General features: G+C 35.5%; 1 protein-coding gene across 1 annotated transcript; it reads right to left on the reverse strand.

Moving 5' to 3' along the window:
* Window positions 1–4,480: 4,480 nt before the first annotated feature.
* On the reverse strand, window positions 4,481–16,979 carry LOC107768072 (dynamin-related protein 5A). Its single transcript, XM_075217809.1, has 16 exons — window positions 16,495–16,979; window positions 15,790–15,853; window positions 15,594–15,698; window positions 15,334–15,435; window positions 14,680–14,730; window positions 14,520–14,581; window positions 13,715–13,805; window positions 12,708–12,772; window positions 7,993–8,187; window positions 7,571–7,690; window positions 7,317–7,387; window positions 7,009–7,234; window positions 5,998–6,048; window positions 5,328–5,556; window positions 5,051–5,190; window positions 4,481–4,858 (listed from the first exon to the last, which is right to left on the reverse strand). Exons 1-16 carry the CDS (start codon window positions 16,621–16,623, stop codon window positions 4,730–4,732), a joined length of 1,830 nt encoding a protein of 609 aa, XP_075073910.1. The 5' UTR covers window positions 16,624–16,979; the 3' UTR covers window positions 4,481–4,729.
* Window positions 16,980–20,338: the final 3,359 nt, after the last annotated feature.

A 20,338-nucleotide genomic window follows, 5' to 3' on the forward strand; every position in this document is an offset into this window, starting at 1 on the left:
TTTTAATTCAAATTTATCAAATTGTTAACTTAATTTTTGTTCTTTCTCTTCTCCTCTCCTACAACTTAGACCAGCAGAAACTCATAAACTAGCAAAAAACTCAATTTGTCTACTTTGTTAATTTCTAGTTAGTCATCATCTCCGCGTAAACACCCTTTTCCATTTAATTTCAATAACCTCAATCATTATTTCCATCGAAACCCTCCTTCCCACTAAGCCCATTGGCATAGAGCAAACAGATCAAAAATGGCATTTCAACCGCACCGTTAATTTTTTTCTTAAAAAAAAAAAGAAAAGAGAGGAGCATTGACCAGATCGAAAAAATTGACATGATTTCCTTATGTCAAAATTTGTGTTGTGGGTTACCTTCTTCTCTCTAGATCCTTATGCTAAAAAAAACTATATTTCCTTTTCAATTAAAGGTTAATACCGAAAAGAATGAGAAGGATGGGATGAAAGATTTGGGTGATGGATGGGATACAAAACAAAAAAATAAGGGGGAAGGGGTGGCGACGAAGGAAGTGGAAGGAAGAACGGGAAAAATGTTTCCTATCTATTCTTTTTATCTTTTATTATATATTAATAGATTTTTATTTATTTTAGTATTTTTTAATCTAAATTGCTATATTCATGCGCTATTTAAGTGTGATTTGCATGCAGTTTCGCCATGTCAGCAATGTTTTCTCCACATAAGAATGGTCAACGGTCAGAGTGTTTATTAGTACTCATTCCGTCAAGTACAAGTGTTCAAATGAAAAACTTATAAATTTATTTACCGGGATGATAAATGGGTACAAGTTTAAGTCGCTAGAAGGTCATTTTGCTCCTTTTTAGTTTGAATATTCAGATTATGAAGTGGATTTTTAATTTTGTTGTTTTCCATCTTATTTTGTAAGATTGGAAGTTAGCTAGGAGTCCGTGTTTTAAAAGGTGTTTTTAGGGCGAGCCTCAGGGTGAGTTATGGGGCGAGGGACACCAAAAATGCCCCGAGACGATGATGGGGGCGAAAGTCGCAAGAGGCATACGCCCGAGCGTTGAGGCGCATTTTTGCAGTGAAACTTAAGCCCAAGAGACTTTTTCAAATTAAAATAAATTTTGCTAAATAAGTCCTTAATAATACTCAAATTCTCAAAAGTGAGCTTGTAATTACATAAAAAGTTTTAAAAGGAACTAAAACATTAAATTTAAAAGTCAAGAACTCTTTTTACTGCTAGAAGCCCTAATTTGTGGTCTTTCCTATTCTTTATCTTATTAGTTAGTCTGCTACTATCTCCTAAAAGCAACGAACAGTCAAATTTTTTTGCAAATACAAAGAACTCAATTCTCTGAGATAACATCAAGTTTAAAGTTCAAATTGCAGGTTAGTCATCATTTTTGTTCCTTCATGTAGAAAACTTTATTTCTTTCAGCTCAAGTTACTTGTGCTTGTAAGTAGCATATAATGGATTATTTTGAGTAGTTTTTATGGGGATGGAGCACATATATATATATATATTTCACTTATTTATAATCTTTCTTCAAGTTTTATGCAAATTTACATATTTAAAAATATTTACTGTAATTATATTAGTTTATGAAATATTAAAAATTAAATATACATGGAACTTATGCGTCACTAAAATATATGTAAAACGCCTTATCTTATGCTCACGCCTTTTAAAACACCGATCCCGTAGACTTCCAACTAAATGTCAAGTCTGGAATAGTGTTAGATTAATTAGCTCCTAATTTTTGGATGGTTAAGTTCGAACTATACAGGAAATTGCGATATTGACCATTAACAACAACGCACTTGCTTAATTTTAAGGGTCGATTCGTTCGCCGAACGATTTTAGTAGGATTCTAATACTCACACTCCCTCCGTCTTAAATTATTTATCGTATTTCTTTTTTATACGTTCCTTAAAAAATATTAAACATGAGAGGTTGACTCTTTTACCCTTATTTATATCTTAAAATATATAATATCTCTTCTAATATTTACTCATAGATGTATTTGTAGTCTTCAAGAACAACTAATATTAAGGGTAGAATAGAAAAAAAGAATTAATTTAGTTTTAAACTTTTAAAATAATAAATAATTTGAAATAATTATTTTAGAAACCACAATATATAATTTGAAACGGAGGAAATAATTAAGAGATAAAACCGAGTGAATTAGCAGCGAGAGAATTACAAGTAGAATTAGGATGCTATAGTATTACATGATTATAACTTTTCTATGACAAAAATAATTTGATATTATTTCCTTCTCAGTCTATTTAAAAAAATTAGTTGCTTTCAATATTTCTTTAATAAGAAGTATTTATGGCCATCCAAATGTTAGGGCAGGTTTAAGACCACAAGTTTCAAAAGTTTTACAGCCGCACAAATATTATGGCTTATTTAAAATCACATAGAAATCTTAGGTTCTTTATTAAAGTTAGATAAGTCAAACTAAGACAATCTTTTTAAAACAGAGGAGTATACAAAATCAACCTTAATATTAAATGAGCGTTTAGACATAAAATTGTAAAATTCCAAAAAAAGTGAAAAAAAATTCAAGTAAAAATGATATTTGAAAATTAGAGTTCTGTTTGGACATGAATATAATTTTTGGTTGTTTTTGAATTTTTGTGAGTGGTCTGAGTGAATTTTGAAAAACAACCTTTTGGAGTTTTTCAAATTTTCGAAAAATTTCAAAATCCAGTGAAAATTGAAAATTTTATGGCCAAACATTAATTTCGAAAATAAATTAAAAAAAATTCTTATGTCCCAAAGGAATCTAAATACCGAGTTCATTACTTCAAAAATGTATCAAGTAGGGATAAGATGCACCCTTTTGTGCTAAAACCATCATTAGTTTTCCCAAAAATAATCCCATCCAGGGTTCCAAATTACAGAACAATCAAAATACTTAATTATATCCGACAACAAAAATAATGACGACCCAATAAATTTTACAAGTGAGGTTTGGAGAAGGTAATGTGTACGCAGATCCTATCTCTACTCGAGGATGTTTTCGATAGATCATCGGCACAAGAAGACGAAAAGAGACAATATATCAGTACCATCAACAAAAACTATAGAAATAATAACATCACAAGAATCAGTAAATAGATGAAAAACAAAAACAAGAACCAGTAAATGAGGCCCGACACTATAAAAACGGAAGAATAGTGGGAACACAACATTGACCACCAGCAGTTTATGACAAAATCCTATCAGAACTAGCCTCACACTTGTACGAGTTAGAAATATGATCAACTACCTCCTAACCTACAACCTTAATACTCGACCTCCACAATTTCTTATCGAGGGTCATGTCCTCGGAGATCTGAAGTTTTGTCATATCCCGCCTGATCACCTCTTCCCGATACTTCTTAGGCCGCCCTCTACCTCTCCTCGTACCCACCAACGCCAACTGCACTCACCTCCTTATCGGGGCATCTGGACTTCTCCTCTGTATTTGCCCGAACCATCTGAACCTCGCTTCCCGCATCTTGTCATCCATGGGAGTCACGCCCACCTACAAGATATTCTATTCGTCTCAAATTATCTGTCATGGTTTCTAAAAATAGTTGTCTTCAATTATATGTTATTTTAGAAGTTAAAAGACTAAATTAATTGTCTTTTTTCTATTCTACCTTTAATATTAATTGTTCTTGAAGACTATAAATACCTCAATTGTAAGTAAATATTAAATGAAAAGATATTATATTTTAAGATATAAGTAAGGGTAAAACAATCAAAAACCTCTCCAATTTAATATTTTCTTAAGGATCGTGTAAACAAGAAATACGACAACAGATAATTTGAGACGGATGGAATATTATAAATGAATATATATCTTATTTCTAAACAATTTCCGAGGTTGATCAAGCACATTACGAGAATCTTTTTTCGGTTAAGCACGTTCTGAGATTTATTCCCTGCTCAATTGATCAAAAAAAAAAAAAAATAGTCCCTACCCGTAGGCCGTATCATTAGATATATATGCAATAATTTTTAGATACCTAGCCTATATAATATTGGCTATATCAAACATTCATAGAATACGAATAAAATATTACAGGATATCATCATGTTTTTTTCACTTATTTTTTAAACAAGCTCCACGAAATGGATGAATCGGCAGAAACTTTAAGGAATTAAGGATTGTTGGTTGCAGCGATCAAAACTTTAGCTTGGCTCGACAAGAAGCTTAGCTTGCTGCAGCAACTACTTTACATCCTCAAATAATTTTAAGGCAGAGTAATAATAGGGGTCTGGGACAAATAATCCAACACTCCATGCATAACACCCAATGTCTTACTCCTCTATTTCTCTGTCCAAGTGTCCATAATGATTGGCATTGTTCGTTGGCTGACTGCTATTTTGTTTTAACTAAAAGTTTGTAAATTTTTTAAGAACGATCCTTTCGCTCGAGTCTGAAAAATCAGTTTCATGAATTATAAGTTTGGTATGTAATTACACAACCGCATAAACAGTACCCAAAAAACTGAAAAACCAAACAAATATTAAATTTATTTCGGTATGATATTTGGTATATAACCTTTTTAAAACCGAAAATAGCAAATCGAAGTCTTTCAAAACCGTATCAAACCGACTAATTAACTCCCCTACCTATCTAGTATATCACTACTTACCATGGAAAGAATTACATGTTGAAGCAAAGAATCATAGGCCACGTATCCCTACATCCAAATCGTGATGAACAAAAATTGGAGGAAAAAGAAAGGTTTGCGTCTCTATTTAGCCCATGCAACTGAATCGATCTCACCCTGAGCAGCTCTGTACAACTCAAGTCTCTTCGCCAGAGAGATACGACGCTGCATTATTGCTGGGTCCTCATCCAGCAAAGTACCCAGCTGTTTCCCCTGCAGAAATGGTTGAAAAGAGAAGAAGAGAAGAATCAGAGATTATCGTTGATACATCAAAGTCATCATCCGTCGATATGCTCTCTTCTCCCAACGGACCCCCCCCCCCCCCCACACACACACACACACACACACCGAGAAAAAGAAGTACAGTTCCCAGGTTAGCCAAACAGTGAGATGCGAAATTCTCACCTCTTTCTTGCCCAAGTCGGTGAAGAAATGATCAAGCAAGCTGCGTTTGGCCTCCCGTACTTGACAATAAACAACAGATTTAGGAATGGAATTCCTCAAAGTAGCACAAACCATATTGACATAAGACAACACATTCGATCCTGTTGAGAAAAGAGCCCATCAGAGGGGACACACAAAATAAATCACATGCAATAACGCAGTCACGGTGCCAGCAAATTTCAAAAGACTAATTGAAAGACCAATGAATTTCAAGGATAAAAGCTAATTCAAAACTCACCTATCCTTCGAAGATAGGAATCATTATACCGGTCAAAAATTGAATGTGTTGGATTTCCTCCCTTCTCAATATCTTGAGGAAGTTTCCGGAAGAAATCTACAGTCAGGTAACTACACTCCATTTCAACCAGCTGAAGAGTTGCTTTTTTGCTTTCATCCCTCATCCTTTCTAGTGATTCAACAGCTGCACCGTTGACCTCAACTCTAAGAGAAGGATATTGCTTTAGCTCCTGCCAATAACAAAAGGCACAGTATGTGAATTATTTGTACCCTTTTTTTTTTTTTGATAAGGTAAAGGTTTTATTGATAAATGTACCAAGATGGTACATAAGATTACACCAGGATCAGACAACACCTATAATAGCATACTTTCAGTTACAAGTTGCTTAGCACATCCAAAAACTCCATATATTGATCTAGACTTTCAACTAAACATTATTTGTACCCTTCTAACTGTTTAACAAAACTTAATCATGGTAACGAGATAATTCTTCAACTTTTTCCATGTCAGAATCACTGAGCACGATCATTATTGGGGGTTCATTCGTTTAACTCCACCAGAATGAACTTTTAAAATCATAAATGAGAATGGCCGAGATTTATGACAAACATTAAAGCTTTTCATATATCTCGAACTCAAAATAGTAATTTTAAAAGGGAAGTGAACATACTGCAGTCTCACTAATTGACTTGTGAACCAGTTCCTTCAGTATAGCATGAACCTGAAAATGTTGCAGATGAAATAGTTAAAGAATTGTTTTGCCAACTGCACCAAGAGATGTGCCCATAACACTGAACAAAAGCCCCAGAGTACTCTAATTAAACAAGGTCAAGCACAAAATACCTTAATAATTTTCTCCACCATTAAGCGCTTAACAACAACGCAGTCTCCACAGTTCGTCTCAGTTTAAAACATAATAATGTAATTGATAGTTAAATACTGCTGGATTTACATAGTTCAACTTTTAGAAGGTACACGGCAAAAACAAAAATAAAACCTCATACTTGTCATTCCAGAACAAAATGAGTTCAACAGAGTAGACATTCTAACTTTCTCGCAAGTTCTCATTTCTACAGAGAAACAACTGGTTTCTAGGTCAACTTACATCCCCGTTCATGTAAGATTACATCTTTCTTTAAGTACGTTGTTTCAAATACAAAGAAAATCCAAATAGACTTAAAACTAACATATCGCAGACAGTAGGCCTTGTCTTTGCGACATTTAAACTGTGAAATAATCAAACTTCTCTATAACAACTGTCCTCTATACCAACACTTCACTATAACGGCCAAATTTTTTTTAACCAATATTTCATGTTATGCTATAATATATGTCCTCTATAAAAGCAATTTGCTATAGCAGCCAAAAAACGTCCGGACAAATGACACCATTATAGAGAGGTTTTAACTGTATCACACACTCAACAGCGAGCAGTGATTGCCCCTCAAGAGTTCAAAGTCAGAGATCCCATTATACAGTCTTTAACATACCCCACTACTTAAAATAGAAGCCTGGAATAAGAATCATCGAAAGGCAGAGGAAAAGACAAAGAAGAGGCAAAGGGGAACTGGAAGGAGATCCTTAACACTAAGAAAATTGAACAAAGCTAATCAAATCGTTCACGCGGAGAACTCTCGTTAGTTGCAACTAGAAACATATCAGAGAGAATTTAATTCCGTACCGCATCAACGGCTGCTTCAGCAGGACCCTTCATAGAAGTCAAGGAGGATTCAATAAGACGACGATATCCTTGCTCAGGAGCAATCAAATGTGGTTGGTATCCATCAGCTTCAGTTATAAGTTTCCTTACATTGTCCATTGAAAGTTGCTTATCAAATTGCAATCTTTTCAATGCAGCTGGAAGCTGATTATCAAAGACATTATATATTTTATCCCCACCAGGTCGACTGCAACAAAAATAGGATTAGAACACAGCAGCATATTTTATTACTGTAGATTAAAAAGACGGAAGCGGCGGAGAATACTTACACTCCATCAAGATGTTCTTTGAAGATTCCATCAAAAGTACGACAGACTTCCATAATCATGTACAACTTTCCCTGCATTGACAAATTTAAACATGCACAACAAAGACATCACATACATTGTATAGCCACAAGAAAGCAAACATACATTCTGAAAGCTAACATGAAAAGTACAGAACCAACTCATTACAGCTAGAGTAAAATCTGTCTGGCAAAATTTGATAACCAATTCAACAGAAAATTCAAGATGATACTTACTCCAGCATCTGTCGCAATGGGCTTCCCAAGACGGCTCAATTCATTTTCTAGCTCAATGATGGTCTTGTTGATAAGAGACTGAAGACCTGGAATTCTTGACTTGATAACAGACTCCAAGTGCTAAATAGGCATTAACGAGGTTTTAAAAAAAAGACAAGTTAGTAATCTGGAAAATTGAAAATCATGACTACGCCAATTAGGGAAAACATTAAGACCTTGACAGCTTCATTTAAAGCATAAATAAAAACAAAGAATTTTGTTGAAAAAGTTATATAAATACTTGTTCTCAAACTTTCTTCAGAGGACAGGAAATAAATTTAGAAAGAGAGGGCACATGCACTAATTAAAAACGTTTCTGCACGAAGGGCACTTAAACAACAATTCAAAATAGAAAAAAGACATTCTTTGAGAATATAACATACTTTTGACATAACTTTCCCAAGATGTTCTGAACCCATCCTGTTGGCCATATGCCTGTACTCAGGGGTACTAGAAAAATACTCCTTTTCTCTACGCCTGGCAGCAATCATGTCAACGTTTTTATTAATATCTTGTTGAGAACGATTGACGACACCTATCCATGGAAATTGTAGTTTATATGCTCTTCCTTCCAAGATCTGAAAATCCAATAAGATGATTTAACATAACAACCATCGCAAACCTTTATAAAGTGTGAATAAACATTTGGCTATTTGTTCAAGAAAAGAATTAGGTAGTATCCAACTGAGCAGCAAAGGGAAATGTTGACAACTACTCATTAATCTATTCCAAAAGGTAGTATTCTGAAATGCTCAGACAAGAACTCAAAGAGAAAGATAAGGATAGGTGTTTCCAACTTTCCATCACATCTTATATCTTGAAACCAAACCATGGCTATTGTTTTAGATTGCTTACTTGAGGGCTTATCATTTAGTCAAATATAAAAGCATATACAGACACTAGTAGTTCACATAAAACACCATTCAAAAAGCATATTTTCCTCTCCTGATGCTCCTTTTCCCATAAACCAGGAAGACGCCAACAAAATTGAACAGATTAAATTTTCATTTTGGATTGCTGTAGCAAGGACGATGCCTCACAATTGTCTTTGATAATAAAATCCTTAAAGTGAGTTCAAAATTAATGACAGATTTACAAGATTTTAGATCCCTTTAGTATAATTTCATTTTTCACTTAACTGCACATTGAGATTTTGTTTAAACTTTCTTACTTTGACATGTTCGTCTAAACAACCTTTTTTCTTTATACAGAACATACTTCTGAAAACAATAAATTTGCAATACTAGAGAAAGTATGCTACCAGACTCTTCATTTGTCTTGAAGCCCCCCTGAAAATGGGTGGGATAGGCATTTCATAAAGATCCTTCGAAACGCACAAGAAATCTACTTTGTTAGTTTCATTGTATAAATAGTAGTAAATAACCCTAATCCCGTATGTATTAGGAGTAGGATATGTATTGTATATATATATATGGCCCATTGTATCATTGTCTAATTAATCAATAATATTTTCTCCCATGCATTCTCACATGGTATCAGAACTTCAGTGAGAAAATTATCGTTGTGCATCATTCCAGCGGCCTCCAGGAAGAAAGACCTCGTTGCCGTGCAATTTTCCGGCGATTTAAGAGGCTGCCCGTAATAAAAAGTCACTTTTCGTCAGTGTTGTGCAAAAACCAACACCACCACGAAGTAGATCGGCCTCCGGCGACCAACCCTCTAAAATATCTCCGGCAGAAAAGCTGCCACGCGCCGGCAGAAGAAATTTTCCGGCGAGCGCGTGAGGCCTCTTCGGCCATTTTTTGGCCGAGCTTCTTCAGGACAGCCTGATCGCACTGAAATTCCGACCATTTTGAGTTTTTCCGGCGAGCTACAGTGCTTTTTCCGGCGTGAACAGTGATTCCAGCAATTTTCTGCTTTTTCCGGCACGATATTATAATGGAATTCGTACCTGAAGCCTTTAATTCACAATCCGTTGGATTAAATGCAATAAATCCAATCCAGATGGTTTCTTTACCGGATTATATTGAGTTCCTTCAGTACAAAACACGTAAACAGACATCTTCAAGATTAACCTCCGTTGTTTCAACAAATAGTAGCATGACTGATGTCTCCCAATCTTTACCTTCTGAGTCTTGGGTCATTGATTCAGGTGCATCTGATCATATTTCTGGTAATAAATCTCTTTTCACTAGTATCTCATATTCTCAATCTCCTCCAACAGTCACAATGGCCAATGGGTCTCAAGCCATGGCAACTGCAATAGGTCAAGCAAGTTCACTTCCTTCCTTACCTTTAGACTCAGTTCTTTATGTTCCTGGTAGTCCTTTTAATCTCATAGCGGTTAGTCGCTTAGCCAAATCACTTAAATCTGCTGTTTTATTTCTTGATGACCTTATTTTTATACAAGAACGCAGTACAGGGCGGATCATTGGTACCGGACGTGAATCAAATGGATTTTATTACCTTATCCTTGCAAAATCACATGGACTCGCATCTTGTCTTCCTCCAATAACTTCTCCCGTTACTGATTCACCAGATTTATTACATAAACGGTTAGGACATCCCAGTTTGTCAAAACTTCAGAAAATGGTACCTGGCCTATCTCACTTGTCTACTCTAGAGTGTGAGTCGTGTCAGCTCGGTAAGCATACCCGCTCCCATTTTCCGCGGCATCTTGACAATCGAGCAGAGTCACCTTTTACTTTAGTCCATTCAGATGTTTGGGGTCCTAGTCGGGTTAGTTCTACCTTAGGATTCCGCTACTTTGTCAGTTTCATTGATGATTATTCCAGGTGCACTTGGATATTTTTGATGAAAAATCGATCTGAGTTGTTTTCTATTTTTCAGACCTTCCATGTTGAAATTCAAAATCAATTTGGGATTTCTATCCGCACATTTCGTAGTGATAATGCCATAAAGTATTTGTCTTCCCCATTTCAGTAGTTTATGAACTCCCATGGGATTATTCATCAAACATCTTGTCCGTACACATCCCAACAAAATGGGGTAGCTGAAAGAAAGAATAGACATCTTATTGAAACTGCTCGTACCCTACTCATACAATCTCATGTTCCGCTGCGTTTTTGGGGGATGCAGTTCTTACATCTTGTTATCTTATTAATCGTATGCCATCTTCAGCTATCCAAAATCAAGTTCCATTCTCTGTCATGTTTCCCCGCTTACCTTTGTTCTCTCTTCCACCCCGTGTCTTTGGGAGTACGTGCTTTGTTCATGACCTTACTCCAGGAAAAGATAAGTTAGCTCCTCGTGCTCTTAAGTGCATATTTCTGGGTTACTAGAGAACGCAAAAGGGATATCGATGTTATTCTCTTGACCTTCAGCAATTTCTTATGTCTAGTGACCTTGTATGTCGGTTGTGCCGGTCCCGCTATGGTCAAAAGCAGTCTCCTCGAGCCTGGTTTGGTAAGTTCAGCATAGTTATTCAGGAGTTTGGTATGACTCGTAGTGAAGCTGATCACTCTGTATTTTATCGACATTCTGCTTCAAATCTCTGTATTTATCTGGTCGTTTATGTTGACGATATTGTTATTACCGGCAATGATCAGGATGGTATTAGTAAGTTGAAGCAACATCTCTTTCAGCACTTTCAGACTAAGGATCTGGGCAGATTAAAGTATTTTCAGGGTATTAAGGTCGCTCAGTCTAGCTCAGGTATTGTGATCTCACAACGGAAGTATGCCTTAGATATTCTTAAAGAGACAGGGATGACAGGTTGTAGACCTATTGACACTCCGATGGATCCGAATTCTAAACTTCTGCTAGGACAGGGAGAGCCTCTTAGCGATCCTGCAAGATATAGGCGGTTGGTTGGTAAATTAAATTACCTCACAGTGACTAGACATGGCATTTCCTTTCCTGTGAGTCAGTTTATGGATTCTCCATGTGATAGTCATTGGGATGCAGTTGTCCGCATTCTTCGGTATATAAAATCAGCTCCAGGAAAAGGCTTATTGTTTGAAGATCGAGGCCATGAGCAGATTGTTGGGTACTCAGATGCTGATTGGGCAGGATCACCTTCTGATAGACGTTCTACGTCTGGATATTGTCTCTTAGTAGGAGGAAATTTGGTGTCTTGGAAGAGCAAGAAACAAAATGTGGTTGCTCGGTCTAGTGCAGAAGCAGAATATCGAGCAATGGCTATGGCCACATGTGAGCTAATTTGGATCAAACAGTTGCTCAAGGAGTTGAAATTTGGTGAGATTAGTCAGATGGGACTTGTGTGTGATAATCAAGCTGATCTTCATATCGTGTCAAATCCAGTGTTCCATGAGAGAACTAAACACATCGAGATTGACTGTCACTTTGTTAGAGAAAAGATACTCTTGGGAGATATTGCTACAAAATTTGTGAAGTCGAATGATCAGCTTGCTGATATTTTCACCAAGTCCCTCACTGGTCCTCGTATTAGTTATATATGTAACAAGCTCGGTACATATGATTTATATGCACCAGCTTGAGGGGGAGTGTTAGTTTCATTGTATAAATAGTAGTAAATAACCTTAATCCTGTATGTATTAGGAGTAGGATATGTATTGTATATATATAGGGCCCATAAATCCAAATTTATGTTAGCCACAAAAAATGGTGTTTTTTGTTCCATCTAACCAAATGAGTATTGTTTCACATAGATATTATTTCACCGTGGTAGATACAAAAAGTATGTATTTGGTATTCACTGAACATTGATAAATATCATCATTTCCCTAGCCTGACTAAACTCAATTAGCACTTAGCAGAGTGTCAAAACTTAGCCTAAATAATTGAATCAAAGATGATATGAGGGTTATGTGATGGAGAACTCTTCCCCAAAGTTCTCCAATGTAACTATCAACAAAAAGCATAACTTGTCAATAACGCCATGTATACATGATTTCCCCCAATCATTTACGAGACCAACTTACAAGTCACAATGTGGATTTACAATCTAAGAATGAAAATTCAAGAAGAGTAACCCATGCTCGGCTTCTCTTGAAAGAACTATACCAAAAAACCATGTACAAAGGAGCTCCAACATTCACGTTTACTAAAGTTGAACCATGCTTGGTGCAAATATACTTTTACCAAACAAACAAAAGTAGGAAGTAATCATTATCTAACCAAATAACAAACTTACATCGACAGCATCAGTACCCTTATCCATAAGATCAATCTTTGTCAGAACACCAAATGTCCTTTCCCCTGAGGCAAGAAGACTTTCAGTGTTAAACGGCAATATTTATCATCTCATTTACCAAAATACTCTTGAAATAACAATTTATAATTCAGACTATCTCAAAAAGTAAGACCTAGCATGGTCTATTGGATTGTTACACAAGATAACACAAAAGGAAAGAGTGGCAAATGCAAAAAGATAATGATTCAAGCAAAAAATCTAGCTACATTATTTGCTCAATCAATAATAATTTAAATGAGACCGAAACCCAGAGTTTCCTAATATGCACAAGATACTAAGATTTGGTCTTAAATACTGTTGGATTCAATGTGTACAAGAAAAAATTATTTCTCTTCTCAGTTCTATTTTTAATTTCTTGTTTCATCTTTATTTTCCATGAAATCCAAGTCTTCTTCCTCTTGCTTTGTCGCATTTAATGGTTATATTGCATGAGAAATGTGCATTACTTATCAGGAAGAAAGGGACGTATAAGAGTTCACGGATATCGAACATAACTTGTCCATAATAATTGGTAACATTAATCCTCTTACTTTCAAGAGAGCCACATAACATGTGAAAGAAATAGAACAAAAACAAAACCCAAGAACTCTATCATCACTGTCAACGTGGATAACTATTTTATGAGGCAACGAAAAAGCGCATATTTTAATGTGCTTACCTTGTACACAATGATGTTAAAATAATAGAAAAGTCAACGAAATAGAGATAAGAACAGAAAAAATAAAAGTGAGAAAGAAAAGTTTCTTAGAAGCATGCAGCATTCCAATCTATTTCTGAATTCCAGCTTCTGCTCAGGTGAACAATTTGCAAAACAATAATTAACTAAACCACATAAATTGACTAGATCCAGCTATTTGACATCAATCAAAATATACATAACTGATCAAATATAGCAAGCAACCTAGAGAAAGAAAAAGGCGAAGAAGAGGACATGTCTGAACTCTAACCTTTAGGGTCTACTTCGCGAGAAATCTTAATAGCATCCGATGTTGCAAGATCTTGATTCGCAGGAGAAACAGCAAGAATAATGCAATTTGGCTGCAATGTAAAAACAATGGAATAAAAAAGACCACCCGCACATGAAGAAGTAATTGAGATTCTTAAAAGCCAATATATTTACCAACATCTTAAATCAAAAACTAAACTGCTCATAATGTATGGCCTCCTTTGGGACAATATAACAACAAGAGAATGGAATAACAATGTTTCATTCCAATTCCATCTTATTAAGTCCTGATTTCATTTTGGAGTAGTGATTCCGAGGTTATTTCCATAGTGCCTTAACGCCAATACGCATTCTATTTTGAAATGGTCATTTATCAGATAAGCAACATTCTATCTCAACCTTTCATAAACCAGCATTTTATGGTCGACCCATTACCCTTTCCCGTGATCCCCTTTCCCTCCCCAAGCTCCAGAGATACCCCTAACCCTCGTCCATCTTGCTAAGCAGTTCCATGCTGATCCCTACCCTTCACTTTTCTACTATTTTCATTCCATTCCAAACTCCTTTAAAGTCAGAGGTGAAGTAGGTTAGGGTGCACCCCAACATTCATTCCGGCTAATCTCAAGAATAGATCCAAATCACACAAATCATTTATTTTTATTCTAATTCCATTCCCTGATACTTCCTTCCACGATTCACCGGATGGGCCGCCAGCGACTTGGTACTGTATTATTGCTTTCCTAAGTGTAAAGACACGTGAACAATGCCCATAGAAAATTTTATCAATAAGAGAAAGTACTACTAACCTTCTCAATATAAGAGCGAACCATGTTTTCAATGTCCGCAACAATGCTCTCAGATTGTCCCTCTAAAAGAATTCAATGGAGAGAATTTGCTTCAGAAATAGTCCATTGTCAGGAAAAGGCAAGAAACAACTAAAACTGATGAGCCAAACAAACAACTCACCAACTGCTACTTTTGTAAGTCCAGGAAGATCGATCAGTGTCAAGTTTACGACTGGCATTGACCAAAATCAAAATTCAGATGTCAGAAGCCAGAGGGAAAAAAAACAGAAATATAGAACACGGAAGAACAATTGCAAATTGTGTCTATTAGGGACTTTCTCAAAAATTATATGATGGAAAAGAGGGACACAACTGGCACCAACAAAATGCTGCGACTCAAATTAGAGGTATAGCCCAACAGGAAACAAAGGACAAAAACACCAATATTCAACAGCAAGTAGATTTTCACAAGTGATAAAATTTTGAAAAGCTCTCCACTAAAGTATAGACCACAATTATGGTCAGCAGCAAAGCTGTCCACTACATGAGAATTTATCCAAGATGCTTTAAGCCTTTAACTGTCCAGTAAATACTCAGATGGGGAGTTTGTTAATTGCATTAGCTGTTGCAGAAATATTCGCCTCACGTTTCAGTAAAACAAAGATCAGTATAATTCTGAATTTCAAATATATACCCCGAATACAAGGTTCAAGTACTTATTTTATTTAGAGGGTAAGTTCAAGTACTGCTTTGTCAACACAAGCACATAGCTTTCAACCTTATACTGAATTACAATACACCATTGCTAATAGAGAAAGCTAAATTCTCTTCGTACCGTTTGGAGAATATATACTGAGATAAATTGGGACGCTGGAGATCTGTTTAGAACGGCCTGTCTCTCGATCAGTCTCGTCAGCAATCTCCTTTCTCACGGCAGCTGAACAAAAGATACACAGGATTTAAAAGTCAAAAGGACAATAAAGCAAGGTGATTAATGAAGATGACAAGTATGCTAAAGTATATCAGGTGATACATGTGGAAGGTGAAAATTAGGACTGCATAAACAATGATGGTATATATTGTCTAGCGACTCACCAAAATCAGTAAACCTCTTCCTTGGAAGGTGTCCAAATTCTGCATATTCTCTACCCTCATCTATCCGATGAAGCTGTAGGACAAGGGGTCGACGAGTGACAATACCTGCACATGATATGTTAATAGTATTTCTTGTGATCTGGCATTGATAAAAACTTCATGTAAACAGCACTAATAATGAACGCATTATTTTTACCGGATCCACGAGGCAAAAAATCCTTTCCAACAATGCTCTCAAGCACTGAAGACTTCCCAGAGCTCTATAAGCCATACAGAATATGAAGTTAAGCAATGCTATTAAACCAGCAAATCATTACACCAAGAGTGTTCAGATGACATTAAGCACACATTAATTTTGTTTGACACATGTAATCAGACCAAAACATATGACAATCCACTGCTACAAAACGATCACAGCACAGAATAACATATATTAACTCAAAAGGAATTGATAAATGCACATAACACAAGCAGAAACACAGAGAGCTAAAGTATCCTATATCCATGCACTATCGCAGTAACGTCAAGCAGCTCATAGATCTTCTACTGCACATGTTTTCACATTAGACGCTTGTACGTTTTAATGGACTACAACACATCATCAGATACGCCAACATGAACTAAAATTCCCTACCAACAGAAGCTACAACCGACTCCTTCAAGAATTCACAAATAGATCGGAACCCTAGATTTCGAGAAAACACTTATTTCATCATGAACTGCATATTATCAAACTAACAAAAGATAAGCAAAGATTAAGAAATCATGTTCGAGGACAATAGATACAGACGCAGTAAAAGGAAGATTCTAGAAATTAAAGTAACAGAAAAAAAAACAATAGAAAGATAATAATGGTACAAAACACAGATCTGAATCGAACGAATAAGGAGATCGGAGAAACCTGGCCACCAACGACGGCGATGGAAGGAAGGGCGTCCCAGAGAGTAGGCAATGCACTCTCTTCACCGTGATCGCCAAGGGCTGTACAAGCTCTCTGTAATCTGTTAACCAACTGTATGAGATTCTCCATTGATCCGAGTCAAAGATCGGCAACTTGACTCAGGTAACGACTGAAACAATATAATCAGCACCGCCGGCGATTTGGTAATCGATCGATAGATCGGCAATGAATTGAAGAAAGGAGAGAGAAGTGGGCAACGGGTCGACTTTAGAATTTGAAATTGGAAAGTTTCCTTTATTATTGGATGTATAACGGAGATAGAAAATTTAAACGACGGACCGCGTCGACGTCGGTTGGGTTCGATAATAAGTAAATAAATTAATCAGAGACTTGTATGTCAGTTTTCACAACTTTTGGGGCCTTAAGGCACCGTGCCGTCCGTGTTGAATGTTGCTCTATCAATTTCCTTTAACGAACTTGTTCACTTGTGTTAAGGTAATGTATCTTTTTCTTTTATTTTTTGTTGAAGTTAAGGTTATGCTTGATACAGAGAAAAGATATTTTGTTTGGTCTAAGCTTTATTTGTTAGGTTACAAGTTGATTAATGAATGTCTTCTCTTTCATTTGTTGCGCTGTTTCTTAAACTTTGACATCTAGATATAGCATCGAATTTTATTATTATTATTATTATTATGTGTATCTAGTATGGCTGTCCAACGGGACGGGACGAGACGAAATTAACGGGATGGGACGGGACGGGACGACATTTAAGCGGGACGGTAGCGGGACGACATTTAAGCGGGACGGTAGCGGGACGGGACGAAACGGGACGGGACAAACGGGACGAAACGGTCGTCCCATCCCGTCCCGCTAACAAACGGGATGGGACGGTTCGTGGGCCTTAAGGGTTTTTTTTTATTAAAAAAAACGTCTAGTTTTTTAAAAATTGCTATGTTTTTAAAGTTTGCAACAGCTAGATTTTTGGCTTTTTTAATAAACTTAAATGTTACTATGTTAAAACTAAAATTAGAAACTAAGTAAAGAATTATAAAATATTAAAATAAAAGACTTGTAATGAAATATTCTAGTAAATATAAATTTATAATAGAGTTATAATTTATTTAAGACAATTCATAAAAATAATTCAACGCTTAGAGCCTTTTATTTTATTAATAGAACTTTCAAATCTCAAATACAAATATAATTCTTTTGAAAAGCACCTAATCTATGCAGTCACCTTTTAGGAAGGGTTCTGTTTGAATTAGGCCTCTTAGTAGCCAATTACAAATCATCATACTAATATTTGTAAGCTCCTATATAGCTTCTTCGTAACTTATCAATAATATCTCTCGGACATTCTACTAGAATTGGCAATGTTGATTGATGTTCCATGAGCTCCATGTCGTCATCGCTCCCAGTGGTTAGTATCCCATTGTATTCTTCTTCTTCCCTAGTGGTTAATTTTTCAAAATAAGATTTATTCTTTGTGAATTAATCCAATCTCAGAATAATACGGAAATCTCAAGACTGTCCTCCGCTAATGAATGTCTATGATCTCCAATTTGAAATCTTGCCGCGCTGAAAGCACTCTCCGATGCTACTGATGATGCTTGAGTACCCATGATATCTCGGGCAATAATTGAAAGTGTTGGAAAAGCCTTGACACGCTCCCTCCACCATAACAAAAGTTGTTCATTGCCTTCTTCGTCTTTAATATTTTCCAATCCTTGATTAAGATAAAAATCAAGTTCGTCATCAATAGAGGAATCAAACCTGTTATATCATCCATATTTTCCCATAAAACTTCTGCTCCAGATTTAGAAGTAGAAGGAGCAGTTTCAGTACCAGTTGTATCCATAGATTTATATTTATCAAACATTGATCTAGCATAAGAATATATGCTAGCTTGGCAGTTTTCGAGAGATGGTTGTTCATTTTCTTGAATTTCTAAATTCTCATAAATTTTACGAACAAGTCCCTTTGCACCTCTTAGTTTTAAAGATGGGTTAAGTAGAGTAAAAATTAAATAAACTTCAGGAATAAGGGAAAAATACTTTTTAAATTTTAAAATTATTTTTTTAATGGTCGGTGCATAAGTTGGATTTGTTTTATACTTACCAAATACAATAGAAATTCCACAAATATACCATAATATTTGTGTAACAGTAGGATAATATATACCAGAAAATTGTTTTGTAGCATAATAAAAATTTTCTAAAAAATTAGTAAGCTCTCTCATCGCATCCCAATTAGAATCAATAATTTGATCAATAGGGTAAGCATTATGCATATTAAATACCTGTTGGATAGGCACCCGATAATCATAAGCAACTTTAAGCATTTCATAAGTAGAATTCCACCTAGTACAAACATCTTTTGGAAATTTTCTAAATGGAAGGCCAGCACTAGCACATTATTGAGCAAATTCACGAATTCTACTTTGTTTATGAGCACGAAAAATATAGTTACAAGCATGTTGTATTTTACTACAAGCATCAGAAAATAAATTAAGACCATCTTTTACAACCAAGTTAAAAATATGGCATGCACATCTAACATGAAAAATTATTGGATTAATTGGACAAAGTCTACATTTTAAGCTATTTGCCGCGGTTGTGTTAGCAGAAGTATTATCTAAGGTGATAGTTAAAACTTTATTAACGAGTCCATAAAAATCAAGTATTTGTAGAACAGTAGTTGCAATATATGCTCCAGTGTGTTTTGAATCAACAAATTTATAACCAATAATACGTTTTTGCAAGTTCCGGTGATGATCAACCCAATGACATGTAACAGTTAAATAATCACAACCATTAGGACTACGGCCTATATCAGATGTGATAGACACTTTACAATTTAAGGGAAAAAATACACAACGAATATACTGAAGATATTCGGTTTGAAATTTAAAAACATCATTTCTAACTGTGGTCTTAGGAAAATCTTGAAAAGCAGGGTTATAAGTTTCTTGTATATAATGCACAAAAGCAGGGTGAGAAGGAAAAGTAAAAGGTAAGCACAGACACCCACCATTTTTGCTAAGTTCTCACGATTTCTATCTTTGTTATATTTGCGTAAAACATGACCAGAAGCAGGGTCAAGTTGTTGTTGAATTTGATTAGAACCAGATCCACTAGGAGTGCCAGAATTGATGGTAGGATCTATAATTTTTTCGGCTTCTATGTTAGCTTGTATCCATAAAGCTTTGTGATCCTTTCTTAAGTGTCTAGTTAAACCCCTCGTCCCACCACTTATTGAGTGTGCAAATTGTTGCTTACATTTTTCACATATAGCACGATGATTGACTTTATCATGTTTAAAAAAAATTCATACAAGTGATGGTTTAGGACATTCAGCCTTAGGCTTACCCCTTACAGGGGGTACTGAGGGTAAAGCTCCAGACTAAGATTGACTTTGAGTTGGAGCTTGTGTTGCGGGACTAGTGGGTGTTTCATCCAATTCTTCTTCCTCATTTTCTTCATCCTCAAAAAAAATATCATTGCCAAATTGTCTTTGTAAAGTTTCATGATCTAATTATTCTCCGACATGAACATCATAAAATGTGGGGAGATGGGAAAATAAAATTTTATCAACATGAGTCATTTCATCAATATGCTTTCTAACTCTAGGTCTAGGAGAAGGGTTAGGATTAGGATTACTACTACTTTCACCTTTACTACTTTTTTAAAAATACCAAATACATTTTTAGGTGCCATAATTTAAATATGAAACTAAATTTAAAAAGCTAACACAAATGAAATACGAAAATATAACACGTAAAGAAAACACAAAAATTAAGTACTAAAATGATACGCAAAAATTATATATTAAAATTAAGAGATGG

Source organism: Nicotiana tabacum, chromosome 7, assembly GCF_000715075.1.
Source record: "Nicotiana tabacum cultivar K326 chromosome 7, ASM71507v2, whole genome shotgun sequence".
Taxonomy (NCBI): domain Eukaryota; kingdom Viridiplantae; phylum Streptophyta; class Magnoliopsida; order Solanales; family Solanaceae; genus Nicotiana; species Nicotiana tabacum.

What these genes read in the sequence shown, in the direction of transcription:
- LOC107768072 (XM_075217809.1), bottom strand. Translation starts at nt 16,623, where the DNA reads ATGGAGAATCTCATACAGTTGGTTAACAGATTACAGAGAGCTTGTACA. An exon ending in TCGCCGTCGTTGGTGGCCAG is followed by an intron (nt 15,854 to 16,494) that starts GTTTCTCCGATC and finishes TATGGCTTATAG; the next exon opens with AGCTCTGGGAAGTCTTCAGT. An exon ending in AGTCAATTAGTGAGACTGCA is followed by an intron (nt 5,557 to 5,997) that starts GTATGTTCACTT and finishes TGTTATTGGCAG; the next exon opens with GAGCTAAAGCAATATCCTTC.